The 20,260-nt window shown below is 46.2% G+C and overlaps 1 protein-coding gene across 1 annotated transcript in view; it reads left to right on the top strand.

Annotated features, from left to right (window-relative positions):
* The first annotated feature begins 758 nt into the window (after nt 1–758).
* SLCO3A1 (solute carrier organic anion transporter family member 3A1) overlaps nt 759–20,260 on the top strand; it is a 129,276-nt gene continuing 109,774 nt past the window's right edge. The window contains exon 1 of the mRNA XM_005521594.3: nt 759–1,433. Within this exon, the coding sequence (XP_005521651.2) occupies nt 759–1,433 (675 nt within the window). The remainder of the gene's footprint in view (nt 1,434–20,260) is intronic.

The raw sequence follows: 20,260 nt of genomic DNA, 5'->3' as shown, positions 1-20,260 counted from the left end.
CCAAAATAAAAAGCCCCCAAGAAGCGATAATATTTTGGGAGATGAAACTCAAAAAGAGCATGGGAAGAAAAAAGGGCTCATTCAAAATATCAGTTCTCTTGACTTCCTGGTGCTGACTGGTTTATGCCCTGAAAATTAGAATGGTCTTAAGTTCCATTTTCAAAGATATCTTCTGAGGTGTCCAGGAGCTTCAAGGCCTCAATTACCTTTGACAATGAAATTTAGGATGCAAATCATAGTGTATTTCTGAAAAAATGTAGCCTGTAATCACAGAAAATTCTTCCTCTCAAAGGTCATGGGCATCCCAGTACTAAATGGATAACGGATTTAAAGTTCTACATAACTTGGAATTTAACAACACAAGGAAGAGGAACAGCAGCTCCCAGTGTGGATCCAGAAATGAACTAGAAAAGTGCATGGGAAGAGCGAAACAGATCAGGTTTTGCAATTGCGCCGACAAGGAATGTGATCTGTAATCGTAGAAGTGAAGATTAGTGGTTTTTAACAGAAGATATCTCTTGAAATTAGAACTCGAGGTGGGTCTGAGCGCAAAGGGCACCACAGAAGGCAGGTGGCAGGGGCAAGAAGCACGGCGAAGGCTGGCGCACGCGGCAGCGGCAGAGCGATGCGAGTCCCCTCCTGTCGCTCATTTCTTCTCACCTTTAATTTCTGTGGGGCCTCCGTTTCCCTCTGTAAAGGGGCCCTAAAACTGAATGGAACAGGGGACGCACACCGGCAGGGAGTCGCGGGCAGGGCCGATGCGGGGGCATCCTGCCCCCAACCTGCGGGGACAATCGCGGCTGCCAGCGCCGGGCTGGAGCATCCCCGCTCCCTCCGACCGCGGGTGCGCGGCGGCGCCCGGGGGGCAGCGGGGCCGGGGCTGCCGCTCCCCCCGCCGTGCCCACAGCTCGGGACGGGGCCGCCCCGCCCGCCGCGGAGCCTCCGCCAGCCCCGGCCCCAGCCCCGGCCCCAGCCCCGCGCGTTCCCCGCCCCTCGCCGGCGGGGACGCGGATTCGGCCTGCGCGGAGCCGGCGGAGAGAGGGAGCGCGGCCGGGCGAGGGGAGGGGAGAAGCGAGGAGGCGGCGGCGGAGGCGGCGGCGAGCTGGCCATGGCAGCAGCCCGCGGGCGGAGAGGCAGCCGCGGGTTGCCGCTGTGATTGGCACCCCGAGGAGGAGGAGGAGGAGGAGGCGGAGGAGGAAGGCGCGGAGCAGCCGCGGGGCCCGCCATCCCGCGGCGGCGGAGCGGCGGTGCCCGGGAGGATGCCGGGGAAGCGGGGCTCGGCGGGCGGCGGCGGCGGCAGCGAGCTCCCGGGGGCCGGCGCGCCGCGGCAGCGCAGGCGGCGGAGGAAGGTCTCCTGCTTCTCCAGCATCCAGCTCTTCCTGGTGTCCGAGTGCGCCCTGATGCTGGCCCAGGGCACGGTGGGAGCCTACCTGGTGAGTGCGGCCGGCCCGCAGCCCTCCGCGCCGGCGGGGCTGAGCCGCGGGCGGGGAGCGCAGGGGAAGTTTCCCCGGCGCCGGGGCGGCTCTGCGGGCAGCCCCCCAGCCCGGGGGCGGTCAGGGCAGCCCGGCGTTCGGCGGCTGAAATGACTCAGCAGTGCCGAGGGGTCACCCACCCGCTGCCGCCCAACTTGTGCGGCCGGTCCGCGGCACTCGGAGCGCCCGGAGCGCGGCCGTGCCCGGGGCGGGCTGGCACCGACGCCGGGCTCCGGCTGGCCGGGCACTCGGCTCCAGCGCCAGCCTTTCCACTTCACACTGAATAAATACCGGCGGAAGCTAGTGTGGCATTTATTTCGTGCCTCCCGCGTTACCGCTTTCTCCTCATCCTCTTAAGTGATGCAGCGGTGCAAAGCGCAGCGGCCCCGAAAGTCCCGGTGCTGGGTACAGAACAATCCAAATAAGACTTTAGCGCTAAATCTGCATAGTGAGATGTGGTGTCAGAGGCAGAAGTGTAGTAGAAGAGTTGGGAAGATGTCCATACGGCTGTGCTTGTGCCTTGAAGTGTACAGCCTGTGGAAATGTTCTGCTTCCAGCAGATGTAAGTGTATAAATTTCTGTGATTTAAATTTCTCAAAATAGCTTGCTGGATTTGAGAATTATAGTTTCCATGGAAAAGAAATGTATTCGTAATCTCTGAGGCTTTTTGAGGCCATACACATAATATATTCTACAGTAAATGTAAGAACTCTGCATTTGGTACTTGTATTCAGTATTTAGCATTGCTTCTCTCACATGCTCAAACTACTTATGCAAATTTGTACTGAACGTGATCTATAATTTTTCAAGGTATGTGACTAAACTAACCATGGTTAATACTCCCTCTTAATAAGAAATGGAAATTAGAATTCATCTCCATATAATAAAACACAAGTTTAGTTTGAAGCATAGTTGTAATTCCAAGGGAAACTGCATCACATCTGATGAGATAAATTCGGCAGTCCCATACCCTAGGTGAAGTACATGTGGATATAACTTAATTTGTAGGCAGGAAACTGGCAGGAACATGCCTGTTTCATGTGAGTAACACCTCAGTAAGTAAATACATTGTTTCCGATGAGTTACTTGCAAAATGAGCTGTCAGTGTGAATGAGTGTAGGATAATCCTTCCTCAAAGTAATAGTCAAGGAAGAGCCCACGGTTGATGTCACCCAGTGGGCACCGGTGTGCCAGGAATGTATGGATCTGCTGGAGGACTGTATATCAGCGCGCTTCGCTGGGGTGTTTAGCGTAGGATCAGCAGCATTAGTCCCTCGTGTGGCATTTTCCTCAAACTCCTTTGCATTGCTCACTCCTCACCAGTTTAGCATTTCTTTTCTTGTTCTCCCCAACTCCTGGGGTGTGCTTCATACCGGAGAGGCGTTGCTGCTCGTTTGGAGTGTTTCACACACGCCAGCCCCACTGCCTGGAAATGAGCACTGCGATTCCCAGAGTCCTTCCTCTTCCAAGGGGTGAACTCGACTGAGGTGCTGCTGTCTCTGCCCTCTGCCTTTCCCCAGGTCTGTGTCCTGAGCAGCATGACAGTGTGTCCCATGGCTAGCGGGACTGGGCACTGAGGGGAAAGAAAAAAAGCAAACTAAACTCAAAACAATCCCTAGCATGCATAAGCAGTGGCCCAGCTGCACTGGGAAAGTGTTCCTCTGTTCCCTGTATAATTTATCTGCCGTCATTGCAAATGCCATGGAGCTCTTCATACAGTGAGCAGATGCAAATGTGGATTTGCCATTGCAGGGTGAATCTGTGCTCAAAGCAGACCTGCCCAGCGCTGTGCTTACAGGTGCTGCAGGGGACTGAGAGCACGAGCAGCAAACATGCTTGGTGGAAAGCATGGAGGACTTAATCCTTTTTGCACACCGAGTGTCCTGTGGGGCCAAGGGCTGCTCTCAGGTGCTGCCATGGGGTGCAATCAGTGGAGGCACTGCAGAGTTACCTAGGTGTAGCTGCAAGTGTAAATTCATTTGCTGGGGCCTCTGGGATGAGTGGGGCTCGGTGGTGGCTGCTGGGCTGCTCCCCCAGGGACAAATTAGCAGGCGAGACAAAGTGGAGAGCAAACAGAAAGACAGACAAATAGGGAGATGCTGCATAGGACGGGCACAGTGTGTAGTTCTGGGCAGTTGAATAAACTACTAATTTTAGCCTGTCAGCAGTGGGGGAGTTCTGTATTCATGTTTCTGCTTTCCTTGGCCACATGTGTGACTTTCCCTAGTTATTTGTAACTCAGGAAGAGAAACCTTTTTTTGCCTTATAGGGCGACAAGTTGGTTTCCTCAGATGTTGTCTTGTTTGGCACTGGGAGACCATGAGAGCAGAAACTCAGCTAGCTAAGAAAATAAGTCAGGGGCTTGGCTTCTCAGGAGTAACTGAAGAGCTCAGTTTGGATTGGGCTTTTATGTCAGTACATTTAGAAGTGGCTATTGTTATTTCTTTTTAGAGATGTAAAAACCTCCCCTTTTCCATGTTCACTGTACAATAGACTAGCAGCAACCGCTTGAATATATGCACAAAGTATACATTCATTCATTATGTGGTTTTTAAGCAAGGATCATTCACTTTTATTTGTTCATAAAACATTGTGCTTGCCAACAGGGCTTTATAAATAATAAATGCTGATAAAGATCTATATAAAGTCCAATTCTTTTCCCACAGAACTCAGCAGTGAAAATACCCCAGGATGCCAGCAGTAGATGTCTGTGTTTAAATAGTGAGATGTCTCTGAGGTTCTTCATGTGAAGTTTTAGGGACTATTTGATCAATGTCACGTTCCAAAATATTTGTCTATTATTATGCTTGCTGTTTTCAAAATGCACTTGTTCCAAAATTACTTGGTGCCATATCCTGCATAGTTTATGCAAATACAAGCCTGCGCTGCTGCTTTAATTTCTGGGGCTGTTGAATACACCCTATTATTTGCATATTCGTGTAAGGTTTTGTATACACATTTATTTGGCTTCATCTAATTACTCCTGCGTGCTTTTGGAAACTTGAATTTCCCAGCAACTGCAGTGGCAGTGGGGAAAATGCTGCTCGTAGTCTGCAGGCATTCCTGCTGCAGAAGTTACTCAGGAATTTTGCAGTAACTTTTAAAAGCCCAGCTGATTTCCACCTGCAGTTGCTCTCCTGCAGCGCTGGGCAGTGGATTAAAGAGCTGAGGGTGAGTGGTGCAGATGGCACCAGGAGGGAAGGGCTGGAGCCTCCGTTCTCCAGCTGGAGCCTTGTGCCTTTTGGGTGGATGCAGCAGTGTGATCAGTCATGCCAGCCGTGCAGCGATGAGGATTTCGATAGGGCTGATTCACATACCTTGGCAACACCTTGCTGCCTGTCTACCTCCCTCCCCGTGAATTCCTACGTGCGCTATATATTGGAATATTTTCACTGGTAATAACGTTCCAAGTGCTCCTGGCGGTTCATCGCTGAGGCATTTCATCACCCTGCCAGTCAAATCTTTTGCCTAGCCAGTGGTGAAATCATTGCTTGAGCAGAAGGCAGGGAGCTCTCGGTTTGACAGCCACAGTTTGTGGAGCAGGAGCGCAGTTTAATTTCTCTCCCTAGCCTTTAGCCTCGACTCGTTCTGGTTCAGACTGACCTAGTTGCAAGCATCCAACATCTGCCAAAGTCATGGGCTTCTTTAGATAAAGGGCATGCATATGGGAAGTGCGTTGGGAACCAGTTCTGTGGTGTGCTCTGGGGAGCTGTTTTTACAGAGCTTTACTGAGCTGTCTCTGTTTGCTGCAGCTTTGAATGCAGCTATTCATGTGTTTTATCAAGTGATAGAGGATGACTGGCCTGAGCATGGGATGGAAAGGAAAATAATTGGTCCCTCCCAAGGAGGGTGCATTGGTGTTTGCGTGGGAATGAATGCCAAATTGTTTCTTGTTTTGCTGAATGAAAACTTTTGAACCATGCTTAACTTCCTGGGGAGAGCTTTGCCCATGCAGCACTGCTTGACTGTAGCCCACAAAAACTCTCTGAATTAAGTGTCTGCAGTAAAATTAGTGCTGTGTGACTCCAGGTGAGAGTGTGTGTATGTGGTCTCTGGGTAAGGCTCCTTCTGTGCAGTTTTATTGCTGCTGAGGTTTGAGATATCAGTGAAAATCTAGAAATTGCATCTTCAGGAGGAATATAAGTATCAAAGATAAATACAGAAGTTAGTCACCAAAGGGTTCCTGGTGGGACAAACAGAAGTAGGGGCCCTGTGTGATGAACTGCTGGGAGCTGAGGGGTTAACAGCAGAATCTGTCCCTTGGATTTTTTAAGTTGTTTTGCTGTGCAACCCCTTTCTCTCCAAAGTTAAATATAACAAATACAATAATGTGTTCTGTGGTACAGATATGATCAAAACCTCCTTGAAATCTGGCAAGATCTGCATGGAGGATGTCATTAAAGTCAGTTTTTGGAATACTGCAGTGCTCCAGAGCTTTCTGTTGTCCTTGGTGCTGCACAATAGAATTTGCCTTTGTGTATTTGCAGTCTGAATGGATGGGGTGGGAGAAGTGTCACAGGTGGGGAAACTGAGGCAGAGATTAAGAGCTTGATTCTGTTTCTGTAGCTATTGATAAAACATTTGATGGGTTGGCAGCAGCAGAACCTGAATGGCTTAGGCATGGGCAGAGTTAACTACAAAAGCAGTTTTTCCTTTTTAATTTATTATTGTTTTTAATAAAGTATTTCTTTTCCTAGAATAAGAATCAGCTTGAAAATACTGCTATCTTTTTTTTCTTCTCTCCATCCTCAGCTGTGCTTAGTAATAAATTAGCTGTAATGTTCATAATTTATTGGTCACTGGGGTAGTTAAAGGGGAAGAAACCCATGGAGTGAAAATAAACGTTTTAGTGGGGATGAATATTGCCAGGCATTGGCTGGTTATTGCTTACCGTTCATTTTCCCTTAATATATCTTCGCTGGCAATGTTATTTCTGGAAAGTTGTTTCTAGTGTGCCTTTCCCATTAGAGAATATTGTCTGTTCTGCAGCTGAGTTGCACAGAAAGTTATTCTAAACTAGATCTTTTGACTACATTCATATTTCTTCTCAAAGAAGCCTTTTGATATTTTTTGGGGGTCCTCTGACTGCAGGGTGGAGCAGAAACCAGATCCAGCTCTGAGTTCTGATGCTTTCAGGCTCCTGTGGGGTGTGCATCAGGAGTGTGGCATGGACACATTAATATAAAAACTTTATTTAAAGTTACAGAAACAAATTCCAATCCAAGTGTGGATTTTTGAGTACCAAGAAAATTTGTTAACTGGCATGTATGAGTTGATTAGGAGAAAGGGGTTTTTTATCTGCTACTAATAGATGAAACGGTGTAGAGGTAACATGCTTATCCCTTACATTATGTATGAGGTGAAATTTGCAATTTACAGTCTGATGTCTTCTTGGTTAAATGCATTTAAAGGCAAAATGCACTTGATGTCTAAATGTGGACTAATTGATTTTAGTGTTTCTATTATTTTTTAACAGAAAGTTTGGCAGTTCTCGCATTTCTCTGTAAGGGCCAAGTGATGTTTGTAAGCCCTGAAAGAAAGAACGGTTAGAAATGTCCATCATAAAACCAAGGTCTCATTTCTTCTGGCCAGCCTTCGCTTCCAGAATCCCTCCAGCTCTTGCAGGGTGCTTGTGTGACAGGCTCTGTGTGGTTTAATGGCTGCAGTGTTCCTGCAGATGAGGTTTAAAGGGATCTTGGATTAGAGCAGAGAATGCACTGGTTTGAAGGGCTGTGCCATTTGTGCTTAGGAACTTTATGCAGTGTGCTTCTTCAGGTCCTGTAGCCCCTGTCCCAGAGAGAGCTCAGTGGAGCTGTGATCCCTGCCCGTCTCTGCGAGCTCTGTTTCCCAGAGAGGGCTGTCTATCAGGTTTGTATGGGCTTTATTTTCCCTTACTTTCAGGATATTGTAAAGGACCAACAGCCAACTTCTGTCTGCTACAGGAATGTATATTTATTGCTTCAGAAGGGTTATTCTGCAGTTCAAGAAGAATTTATCCTCTGTGTATTGTAATTCTTACTTGTAGACTCCTTGGTCTCCTGCTATTCCTTCACAGGAAGATGAAACAATTGCAAACTATTTAGTGGGTGAGGTTGCACCTTGGATGAATTAGTGTAGCTTTGTCTCCTGATCAACACCAGACAAAGCTACAAATGTTGTATTTTAAGCATCATCCAAAGAAGTTTAAATAAACGTGATAGTACTTTGTGTAGTATCTGCTTTAAGTGCTCCAGTGAAGTTTGGAAGACTTAATTTTTCCTATTGCACAGAAAAATGGGCCACTGATTTTGATTTACAAGGCTTCATTATAGCTCTGCAGCAAAACCAGGACTAGAACCCCAAGAGTCCCATCTCCAGGTCACCTTGGAACAACCACTAGATGCTCTGTCTCTTTGTAGAGAGGCAGTGCAAAGCAAATAGTGGTGCCTGCTCCACCGAGGGGAGATTTCTCAGTGCCCTGCTCCATGTGCTGTCAATAGGATCAATAGCGATTGCAGGCTGTTCAGGAAGCTCCTGGAGTGTCTGGCACTCCTCCCATCCGTGCTGGGAGGGCTCTGCCCACTTATGGGAAGCATTCTGTAGCGTTCAGAGAGCTGGTCCTTGCATCCAAGCTGTTTCTGTTTGAGAGGATGGAGAAAAGGAATGTTCCTTTTCCCCAGATGTTAAGCAGATATGCTGTTGTAACCATACAGAGGTAAGGACCTAGAGCACAGGTCTGGATCTGCCTCTGCTCACTCAGCAAACTAGGAAACACGTCAGAAATAAAATCAGATTTTTTAAGCTCTCCAGTTAGCATTTTTTTTTTTTTTCTCAGCCTTTTTCTTGATTTGATGTGCTTCAGCACTTTGCCACCTGAGTATTCCCTGCTGAAGTGAGGCAGGCAGCCCCCTCCTGCTATTGCACAGTGCCCACTGAATTGGAGTTGAAGATCTTTTACTGAGCTTCTGTTGCAGCAGTGCCTGAGCACTGTCATTTATTTTAGATGACTGCAGTGCAAAAGGAAAATATTTGTTTCTGGTTTGCTTGAATGTTTATCATCATTGTTATTTTCTAGAAAAAAAGGAATTTGCTTTGGTTTGTTTTTCCCCTCTGTTGCCTCTCCCTTCATAGCAGCCTTTTAAAACCTGACCAAGCATCCAGCTGATTTCCCTGTATTTGTTTTATTGCCATCTTGGTGTATGCAGCTATCACCTGGATGATTTTTGTGTGTTTGAAGGCACAGTGGCTCTTTGGTGAGGGCTGGTGTGGGAGCACAGGAGTTGTTATTCCATGCTACAACTGTTTCCTGGGCAAGGATTGTTGGAACTGACTTATTTTTAATATTTTTTGAAACACTTACCAGGCTGTTCACCAGTATAATTCATAATTCCTTAGTTTACTGAAAGTGAAAAAAAATACTTTAAATTGAGTTTTATGGTGTTCCATCAAATGAAGTTTTTGACAGAACCTGGAATTCAGTTGTATTGAGGTATTCATGACTCACCCAGTTTCTGAAGCAGCTGTGGTAGGTTTGTTTTTTGGTGCTTTGATGTTTGTGTCTGAATCCAGCATTTCCTTTAGTTGTTTTTTATTTAAAGGCTGCTACAAACACTGCCATAAGGACACTGAAAGCTTGGCTGTTGAGAAGAGATGTGTGGTTTGGGTGTGGAAGAATACAGAAACCTTTCAGAAATGTTTCACTTTTCATTTTTCAAAGATGAATAATGGTATGTTTGTGACATACTTCTTTTTTTTTTGTCCCCCACTGAAAGACTTTTGGCTGAATTGAAATCAGCATTGGGTTTGGATGAATATAGAAGAAACAGCCTTGAAATGCACGTTGCATGTGTGTATTTTAGGATGATACCTAACATTTTAAGGCCTGGAGAACATGAAACAATTTGGAATTGCTTTCCAGTGGAGGGTGGCAGGTAGTGGTGCCCTCTGCATTACTAAAACAGAGGAATTCCTCTATGGTTTTATGTTTAAGGTGAAAAGTAAGTATTTTTCCTGATGTCCTCTTGGAACATGTGTTAGATGGAGCTTTTCAAGCTCTCAGCTGGCAGGAGCACCTATGTTCAAACACAGCATGGCCAGGGGATAGCAGTGGTGGGCCTGTTTGCCACAGCAGGACAGAGTTCTGAGTTTTCTGTAGTTTCAGATTTATTTCATCCCTTTAATTCTCCAAAGGAAGAACAGAGAGTGAGAAAACATAGTAACTTAATAGTTTTGCAACCTGTCCTGTTAAACAATGAATGGTATTTGTTTTCTCTGGTGGAACTTTACCAGGAATGGCTGCAGAAAGATTGTCTGGAGTTCTTGTTTTTTATTTCTGAAAAGGAGGATATGAAATAATTGCTACCTCTTTCCACTTCTCAGCTTCATGCAAACGTAGTTTGGCACATCATTAGCAGAAGACCAGAGCTTTGCTTGGGAGCATTTTGGTGCTGGAATGTGGACTAAACCTCAGGCTTTGGCTTGAAAGGAATCTCTGAAGGGAGCTGCAGGAGGACTGGCATGTGCCTTGCATGGGACAGTAGCAGAGCAAGTCCCTGTACCTCTGAAAAGCACCAGAGGTGTATGTGCTCATGTGCCCGTCTGCACTGAGAAATGCCAAGAGAGAAGAGGGCAAGCATTTAAAACTTTCCAATAGAGAAGCTAAAATGCTGACTGAAAGAAAATTATTTTGAAAAACACGAAAGGGGAATGCCTCCGGTGGTGTCCTGTGGCTTCTTGTACCCTGCTGATAAGTTTCAATCGGCTGGAAACATGCTCACTTCTCATCCTGGCATGGTCTGAGTGTTGTATGATGATGCATTGAGGTGCCAAATTAGGGATGGATCCTTTCTTATGCAGTAATTTGGAAAGAACAGAAAAAAATCAGTGTATAACTAAGATTTGATTTTTAAGGAGGAAATACTTAAGACTTCCAGTTTTTCAGTCCTTACAGTCAATACAGCTTGCTTCTCATCATCTGACTGAGCTGCAGGAAGAGCTTTAATTGTTGTGATTTAGGAAAGCTATTTTCTCCAAGTTATTTTTCAAACTTTTAACACTTTTCTTGTTAAAGGGTGTCCACCTAGCTTGGTGAGATGTTGTGGTAGTGTGTTAACCTTGGTCTGCAGCCAGATCCTCACCCAGCTTCTCTCTCACTCCCTGATCAACACAGAGGGGGCAGAAAATGAGGTGAAAAAGCTTGTGGGTTGAGATAAAGCAATTACTGTCAGGGATAAAACAGACTTGACCTGGGAAAATTAATTTTCATTGCCAGTTAAAATAGATTTAGATGTTTAAAACAAAGCCAAAATTCAAAACACCATATTCCCACCATCCCACCCATTTTTTTTCCCCCTAGGCTCTCTGGGAGTATGTCTCTATCAGATCCTCACTGTGCTCTGCTGGGAGAGCATCCACCCTCGCCATGAGCTAAAGTAAGCCATTAATCATGTTTGAGCACTGATGTGCTCTTTGCAGAAGTGTTGGCTGCCGTTGTGTAAATGGTTTCCCCTGTGCTTGGATCCTGGCTGCACTTAGTGATCACTCGCTGGTTTTTGTGGTGTCCCACTGGGCAGCAAGGTTCAGCCCAAGGAGAAGCGAAACTTGGTGGTGTTCTTTCTGTCCTGCAGGCACTGTCTGTAAAATGTGATTTTTGTGGGACTCAGCCTCCCCATAGCCTGTGCCAAATGCTGTAGCTTGTGGTAGAGAGAGTGCTGGACATACAGGCCCTTTCTGAGAAATAGTGGGCAGTGTTTTTAGGGCTTACCAGCAAAGGAAAACTGTGGGTTTTGTTTTTGTCTTGTCCAGCGTACAGGGCTGAGAGTGGTTAATTACAATGGGCCTTTCAGCCTCTGCATGAGATGCACACTTTGTTTCCTGCTGCCTATGGCTAGTTATAATGCAGGTCCTTATGTCTGAAGTCAGTGCAGCTGCTGGCTGAGGGACAGGAGCTTCAGCTGAAGGGATGCCTTGTCTAGGGGTGCTTGTTTGTGAAGGGCAGTGATGGCTGTTTGGGTGATCCTGTAGATGGTCTCATCCAAGGTGCTCAGTGCAAGGAATGCCCACTGAGCTCAGCTGTGTTCCTGCAGGAACCTGCCTTGTCTTGTGGTCTCCAGCTCTGGTCCAAAGAGGGGTGCTTGGACCACAGGTTTCTATTTTAGCTATCAAAATGTGATACCAAAACCACATGGCTGCTTGGGTCAACCCTTGGGTCACAATGCAACCTAAATAATAGTCTAGGTTGGGTTTTGGGTTTTCTTAGTTCTCTTTCTATAGTCTGTGATATTTAATATTATGAAAAAATTGTAACTCAAAGGAGCTGCTTAGGGTTACTGAAAAGGTTTCCCACAGTCTTTGGGATTGAAAGACTACCAGCTTCAAAGAGCTTGAGAGCAAATGCTGAAAGTTTTCAGGTATTCCATGGAGCTAGATAAACCATTCACTTCCGTGAGTTAATTTGCCTAATTGAGGCCTCTTCTGCATTGACAAATCACTGTGTGAATGAATGGATTCCAAAATCAGCCTGGGAGTTATTTGATAGCTACTGAAGTAAAGCCACACTAGCAAGCCATGTGCTAGAGGCACAGTTTTGTGGGTTTGCTGTGTCATTTGGCACAAGGTTTCTCAGATGCTGACCATGTACAGAAGTTCAGTGTTTTCCATGGCTTAGGATGCATCAAGGCTCCTGTGCTGCACTTAATCTCAGTTCTTGCACTTAGCAAGAAGGCAGAAGTTTAAATTTTTTTCTTGCTTTTTCTTTTGGAAGCATTTGGGCCTTATGGTGTAGCCTCCCTTATTTAAGATGGCATCCATTCATTTGAATTATTCAGCTTAATTCAGTGCTGGACAAGCCTTTTGCCAGAATTTTTATTTTGCCTTCTTATTTAAATAGATCCCTAATGAATTACTGGAGCTGTATATAATGACTCTTGGGAAATACTGGATGCAGCCTCTAGAATCAGTTCTGTGTGTTTTCACATTGCAAACTTTTGAAGTCTATCCCTGAACAGTGCCCAGGGTCCCTTGTCGTTATCTAAGTTTTCCAGATACTCCCACATTAATAGACTGCATCTTAGGTATCTGTGGGCAGCTATGCAGTGAGCAGTTGGTTAGCAGGGTAACAACTGGGAAATAAACCTGGATGCAGAGTTCTTTCTGGGATTTGGTATAAGGTTGTGTGGTCTCATGCATGGAAGTTTTTTTTCCCCAGGCTCTCCTACAGTGTTTCCAGCGCAATACTTCTGTATCTCCATGTTCAAACTGACTTGCTCTGAGTTGGCTTTACAGCTGGGGAGAGTGGTTGGTCAAAATGGACAAAAATGTTCTGAAAATAGCTTGTGGCAAAGTGTGGTCTTCTGGTTCAGCTAACCAGGTCTTCTGACATGAATGGAGTGTGTCTGGTTACTTCATACTTGAACTCAAATTACTGTTGATCAAGTCTTTATGGATTTCTGTAAGGGATCACTCTGAGGCCTCAAGGAATGGGATCTTTAAGAGGTGCTCAGAACTTCACTACACTGGAAGTGCAAAAGAAACTTAAATAACATTTGATTTCTTCTTTTTTTGCCCCATATAGTTCATAGATTCAGACACTTCCAATTTGATTCTCAGCATCCTAATTGTGTTCAGAACTCTGGGTATCCAGACAGTGTCACAAAATATTAGGTTCATGGAGTGTTTCCAGGAGTCCTGTCACTGTGTATTTCCCCGACTTCCTCCTCGCCCCCACTGTTCAAGCTCAGAGATTAAATTATGGAGGAGCAGCAACTTGATTCCTCTGAACCACTACTGGTGAGGTAGATTCTGTTGATGGTGGCATCTTGGCAGGAACAGAGGAACGTTCCTGCCACATGTGGGTAATGTTTTCAAGCTAAGCTCTTACTTTGCAGCTGGCTGTCCTCACCTGTCATGTCCAGACTGACTCCATCAGTCTACACCAATATTTGTGCCCAGAGAAATCTGGATTTCTTCACATTTGGCCAATGTGACATGTGGCAGACTTGGGAGAGGACGGCTTAGCCCATGGGGTAATGCTTGCTGGCTGAGGAACAGCTACTATTCGTATTTTGTGGTGAAGGTGCAGATCAGGCATGCTTGGGCTTATTTCCTGTCTTTCTCATGGACATCTCCAAGCCTTCTTTGGGCTTTTTCAGTCAGCAAATGTGCTGTCTGTGCTATCATCAAGTTCCATGGTCATCTGGTGGTCTAGGGCTCTGAGCTGCTCCACTGATGATAACTGGGATGAAAGAGGCCCCAGGCTTGGGCCCTGAACCAGGTCTCTAGCAGTTATCATAACTAAATTAATAAATGGGGTGGTAACTTTGTGCTGTCCTACCTGTGATGATGCTGCCTTGCTGCTGAATGGTTTCCTTTCCTGTTTCCTTCACACCTGCCTGAAATGTCAGGACTGAAACATTTAGCCTTTTGCAGTTTGAGGCTTGACTAGAAAAGAGTGCTTTACACACTCTTTGGTAAGTGATGGATTTTAAAAGAGCCTGAGGGTGTTATTTTCAAGGATGTTTTCTGAGCCATACTGTCATTGACAGAAGTGACTTACTCCAAGTGTCTCTTTGAAAATGGGATTCTTGTTCCAGAGCCACTAAAGCGCTTTTGAAAAATATCCTTCCCTGTTACTGACTCAGTGGTGTCTAGCTTCCTTTAAAGCAGGGCAAAATTAGAGTCTAAATGTTATGTGCCTGGCTAATAAATTGTATTGTAATTAGTACCTTGGGGAGGCAGGAACCAGGGAGAAGCTGAGTATAAAGAGAATTAACTTCATGTAGAAGCTGTCTGCAAAGGATGAGTGAAGAACTGGAAGAAGATGAAAACGTGGGATTTAAAGTGGCTGTGGAGGTTGAGAGAACCCAGACTGGGAAAGTTCAAGGAGAGAAGAGAGAGCGCTCATGTTGGCTGCAGTAACCATTAGTTAGTGGATGTCTCTAGCTTTGTGTTGAATGCTGAATGTTGAATTCCCACTCTCTAGTGCCTAAATAATGGATTTCCTCCCAGAATTTGGTATGTCCCTAGGGGCAGTGATCCTTTGTGGGAACCCCTCTCCTATTGTGCTTTTGCTTGTGTCAGACTCTGATAGGTAAATAGAAGAGGTGGGAACTTGTGTTTTCCTTGCATGTGCTCATTAAAGTTTTTCAGGGTCTGGTGATTCTACAGTAAATAGATTTAACATCACCTTCAAACCATGACTTGCCTGTTTATACCATGGCTCTCCTTGCTCACCTCCCAGCCTGCCTCTCCCTTTAGTGCGAAGTTTGGCAACAGCCAGCACAAGGTTCCTGTTTGTACCCTTGGCACTGCACAGAGGCAACGTGAAAGGAGAAATGAGTTGTTTGTGAACAGCTTTGTAGGAGGGTGTTAGTTAGCAAGGCAGCAGGATGACACGGACAGTGCTCGTGTGGGCTGCAGGGTGTGAGGTGGGGATAAGCATGCAGCACATGTGGCTCTGGGGCAAGCTTGGGGTGTTGCTGGTTGGGTGCTAGAGAGACCCCAATTCCACGTGCAGAAGTTTACAGTGATTCAGTATTTCTTTTATGAGTTGTTACAAAATGCTGTGGAATGGCAGAACAATGTGGCCATTTTGTTGTTTCCCTTTTAAATGGCTTCCTACGTCCCAAGGCGTACTAAATTAAAGCATTTGATGGTTGATGAGAAAAGCCTCAAACTTCTCCCTAAGCTGAATTCCCGTTTGCTGCAGCCAGGCATCCTTTCTGCTGGATGGGGAGTAGAGCAAAAGAGATAACAGAAGAGGAGAAAAGTAGTAGGGCTTGTCAGGAAAGCTCCTCTCCCAGCATACAGCCTTTATATAATCACCATTGTCCTCCAGCCGTGAAAACTGAACTCGGCTTCCTTCAAAGCTTTTATTAATGCTGCCTCTGAGTGTCCTGCCTGTGTCACTTCTGCCCTGGTTCATGCCTGGCAGCTGGGAATGCTTCAGCAACCAGCTCCACAGGCCTTGCTGCTTCATCTGCACTGTGGCACAGCTCAGGTGCAGCCCTTAGCCCCAAGTTCAGCTCTTGATCATAAATTAAGATAACGTGAAGCCCTTCACGTGACAGGTTTCCTCATCAGGCTTGCATTATGGTTTCTGCATGGTAAGTGCCCTGTTTATAGTAGAAAGCCTTCTCTGCAGGCGTGGAAGTGTTGTGTTAGGAAGTGTTTTATTAGATGAACAAGCAAACCTGCATTCAGCTGTGGAGGTGGAGAAGGGAGGGTGTTGCAGTGTGACAGCTTGGGATTGTGCCTCTCCAGTGGTAGTACACAGCCCATGTGGTAGTATATAGGAAGGGGGATTTTTCCTGTTAAGAGTCTTCCAGGGACATGAATTTCATCTCCTCCTCTCAGCTGGAACCCAGCATGATGGTGCCCATTTTGCAGAGTTCCAGCCCCATGTATGAATCTTGCTGCCAGTTTTGTATGTGGCTGGGAGTGCTATAGGGGCCTACATTTAAATTATACACTTTGAATTCCTTTTCATCTGGCTTTGTACACCTACTTGCTGGCCACAGGAGAAAAGAAAAGAGATCCATAATGTGTCAGAGATGTTCCAGCAGCTTTCCCTTGGCTGTTTACTTTGACAGAGAGATTGTCTGCCCCTGCTCACCAGCCCCTGCTGCGCACTTATTCCACATGGAATTCTTCATCCTCCAGGTCTGAAATGTGCCGGCAGCGCTGTTCTGTGCTACAGTTTTTAAAGCATGCAGAAATGCAGCTACAGGGTTGAGGTTTGTGCTTCTTTGCATGTTTATGATGTGTTATTTGGCTGCCAGGGAAAATGACATAACATTTAAAAATAAGTAAGGATTCAAGTATCTACTGGCTTTGTTGTAAGTGTGCTACTCAAGGAAAGTTTGTGCTAAAAATGGATTCTGGCACTGGGTGTTTTTATGTAGATACCTTGTCAGGGACTAAAATACCACCTGCTTCCACACAGTGAGGTCAGTATTGAACAGCAGACTTGCAGGCAGAAAGCTTGTGTGGACACAAGTCTGTGGTTGTGATTATAGTATCACTGTAGGCTGGAACTTTAAAAGGTTAAGAAACTAGATTTTGGCTGTGGTGTGCGTCTCTTTCAGAGCAGCAGAAAAAGCCTTTCGAGTTCTGCTGAGGCAGTTCTGTGTGGCCTGGCTCTGTACCTGGGTCTGCTCTGAGCTGTTGGTGACTCAGGCTGACTTTCCATGATGAACGTGAGGGGGTAGCTGCAAATAACACCCCAGAGATCTTTTTGTTCACACTGCTGTAAATGGGGCACTGCGCCTTCCCTTCCTCGGGAGAGCTGGGAAAGGGGGTCAGCCCATTGTGTCCCATGCAGGATCTGTAGGAAGAAGATGAGGAAGGTATTGACAGCCCTGCCTGCATGGCTGTTTGTGCAGTGAGTGCCTGGCTTAGAGGTTGGGTTTTTATGCAGTGTATTTGGTCAGGGTGGATCCCAGTTTCACCAGAGCAGTGGAAAATGCACATTTACCTTTCAGAAGCAGGTGGCTTTTTTTCTGGTTTAAGCTATTTTGAAACAAACTGTGGCTTTGCACTGATGTATCTACTTCTGACCAAACAGGATATGTTCCAGGGGTGCTGAGTACTCTTTGCTCTGTTTGCAGTGTGCAACAGCCTGGAGCATCACTGTGTTTGTGGCACAGCTGTGAAACCCTGCGAAAGGTGCCCAGGTACACTTGTTTTGTGCCTTGTGTGTTGGCCAAGGGCCAGTGGCACAGGATGCTGTGGCTGCTGAAATGTGGCGAGGAGATGCACAGTGGGCTACAAGAGATGGCAGGAAAGTTTTCTGCTCGAAGCCAGAGAGAAGAAGGTTGCCAAAAATGTGTGCCTTGCCTCAGCTAGAAGTGTGATGTGCTGTTTCTCTTGCTGCATGGTGCAGTACCCTCTCTTCTCAGGACCTGAAAATCCTGACCTTGAGCATGTGCTTAATTTGGATTGTGTCAGTAACCTCAGAGCTGGTCACTAGAATAAGAAATGAATTTTTCACACCAGTGAGGCACAGATCCAAGCTGCAAACTCCTCATGGCACCAGTACAGTAACTTGCAGATTTTTCGAGTGCTGGCCTAGAAACAGCACAGGCACATGCAGCAAGAGCCAAGCTAATAACACCCTACTTTCAGCAGGGGTTCAGCTGTGACATCCATTATCCCTGTCATGTGAATGCAAATTTCTATGCAGGGATGATTTCCAGACCTTGAGCAGAGCCAGCTTGGGTGTGTTCATATCACCACCTTTTTTTTGCTTTCCCTTATGTTCATGTGCCCAAAGCCAGCACAGGTGTTGGCATCTGCAGTGAAAATGTATTTTAAGTTTCTACTGACTGGACCAGGAAAGGTGTCCAAACAAGTGATCAGCAGCCTGAGACAGGAGGTCCTGATGCCCTCATTAATTCAGTGGGGTGAGGAGCAGAAAGAACAGCTGTTGCCTGGGTTTGGACAAAGGGCATTAAGGTTGTTGCCCTCTTCCCAGCCATCTGATGGGGAAGGAGCAGGAAAAATGCCAAGGAGGTGGCTGCCTTGTAAAGTTTGTAAAACTTGTAGAAGTTTGGCTCAACCGCAAGTGATCCATCTCAAGGCTGGAACTGTGGAGCAGGAGGATGTCAGAGCAGAAGATCAGTATTGTTCCCTTGGGTTTGAAGCTGAGCCTGGTGGCTGTGGGAAGGAGGGTGACCGAGCCCCTGGGGACCAGCTTTACAGAAGATCTGTGAAGTCTCCCAGTGATGGGATCACATTTTCCCCATCCTGCACAGCTTCTGGAAGAGATGACAGGGTGACACCTGAAGAAGTGGGTGGACACACCTGGAAGGTGTAGCACTTCTGGCATGGTCCCTTTGGCTTTTCAAGGAATCTTGCGTTTCCCAGCTCCGTAATGGAGACTGTGGGAGATGGTTTGTGTTTGTTTTCCTTTGGGAACTTAGTTGCCAGGCAATTATTTTACACCCTGTAGCACTGCAGACATGTCTCTTCAAGTCCAATCTCTTACCACATAACTGAGAAAATGTATTTTACATTAAAAAGAAGTCTTTTGAAAAGGCCCTTCAGGCATAAAGTCAATGTGTTTTCTATATATAACCCAGTATTATTAGTACAATGAACTTAACTGTAGACTCTGTGGGTGAATATGACTTGATCATTGGAGATACGAACAATATGATATTCATTTTCAATGTACTGTGTCTCTGACTCCGTAACAGTGCTCCCAGCCTTCAGTTCATTTCTTAGTGATAAACTGGGGCAATAGGGTAAAGCAGGTCTGTGGATTGTATTTTTGCTGAGCACTAATATAAAATAAACAGCCTATAGAGAAAACAAATTTACCTTGGTTCAGAAAGGCTGAAGTCTGTAGATTTGGGACAGACAGGAATGATGAATGTGAGCATGTATTATTGAAATAAGTGCAGAATGGCATGGCATAAGCTTCCGTGGATTTAGTTACAAAACTTGCAATACAAATTGCTTTGGCTGGAAAATTTTAAGGTGGTGATTGATTTCTTTTTCTTTGATATGGGTCATTTATCACTGTGTGCGTCATTTGAGACATTTTCCTTTTTTAATCATTGAAGAGTGTTTTGGGGTGGTCTTAGGAGGCCCCTTTAGCCCAGGCCTGTTTGATGTCAGTCATCTGATCCAAATGTGTGTGTGCAGCCTGCCATGGCTCAGTAAGAGGAGACAGTGCAAACATGCTACAAGTTTTAATCACTTCTAGTTGTTGTATGTTGCAGTGTGTTCACAGAAAGCCAGAAGGCTGGGTTACATGATCTTTTCTAGATGCCCAGCCTGCTTTCTCCGTGAGCAAGAAGTGCAGCTGCCCAAACTGGTGTAGTTTTCAGTGGTCCAGTTGACTGATCTGGTATAGACCCAGTCTGGAGGAGCATGAATTTGTGGTGAAACAGCAGCCACACAGCTGATCTGTCCAAGAGCTACATACATCTTAGTGGCGCTGCTGTTGAAAACTGAGTGGGAGATGTCTGGAGTATGTGAACTGGGAGTCATGGAAGAAGGCAGCAGAGCACTCAGAAGGCTGAGTACAGTGCTGCAGTTGAAGTGCTGGCTGGTCAGAGCCCCAGTGACCTGCTGAGGGACAGATGTGTGCACATAAGGGTGGCAGGCAGGAACGTTGCCATAGGAAGCTGTCGTTTCAGTGCCATTCCCGTTTTCCTGGGTGCTGGCAATGTGCCATGGTTACAGTGCTGGCCCTGCCTCTGTCCTTGTGCCTGCTCTGCACCTGTCTGCTCCTGTGGGTGATTTCACACCAGTGACTTCTTGGGGTCAGGCTGCATGATCTGCTCTATCTTGTCTGCATGAGTGTTACTGGCTGCTGTCTTTGCTTCCTGGTAACCGTTTTGATCTTGAGTTAGAAGCTTTTTTAAACTAAATACGCTCTTAGTCGACTCCCTCCATCCCTGACTAAACAGCTGTGTAAGTTGACAGGGGTCAGGAAGTAGCAGCTTCACAGCTGTGGGCTCCTGGTGTTTCCCTGCTGTGTTTTAGCTAGAGGCTGTCCATCTGAAGCTGCTGTGCTGCTGCACCATCCCATGACCTATGTCCCTGCTCTTAAACCGGATCCACATGGGCTGTGCTCTAGAGTGATCAACCTGGCATCAGCACACAGGGACTTTTATAATCCTCACAGCCTTTTCACATGACAACAGTATTTTACAGGGACCTGTGGTGTCTTTTACAACATTTTATGTAACTCTGGACAAACAGTGTCTGGGAGTGGTGATGACTGGTCTGCTGGGGAACAGGATTGTGAAAGGAAATATGGGCAATACGGTGTTTTTATCCCAGAGTTACAAGGTCACTGG

This window comes from Pseudopodoces humilis, chromosome 16 (genome assembly GCF_049639895.1).
Source record: "Pseudopodoces humilis isolate 2021_Gansu_Grassland_sample_001 chromosome 16, ASM4963989v1, whole genome shotgun sequence".
Taxonomy (NCBI): Eukaryota; Metazoa; Chordata; class Aves; order Passeriformes; family Paridae; genus Pseudopodoces; species Pseudopodoces humilis.
The sequence above is the reverse complement of the archived record's forward strand: the minus strand, read 5'-3'. Positions and strand labels throughout refer to the sequence as shown.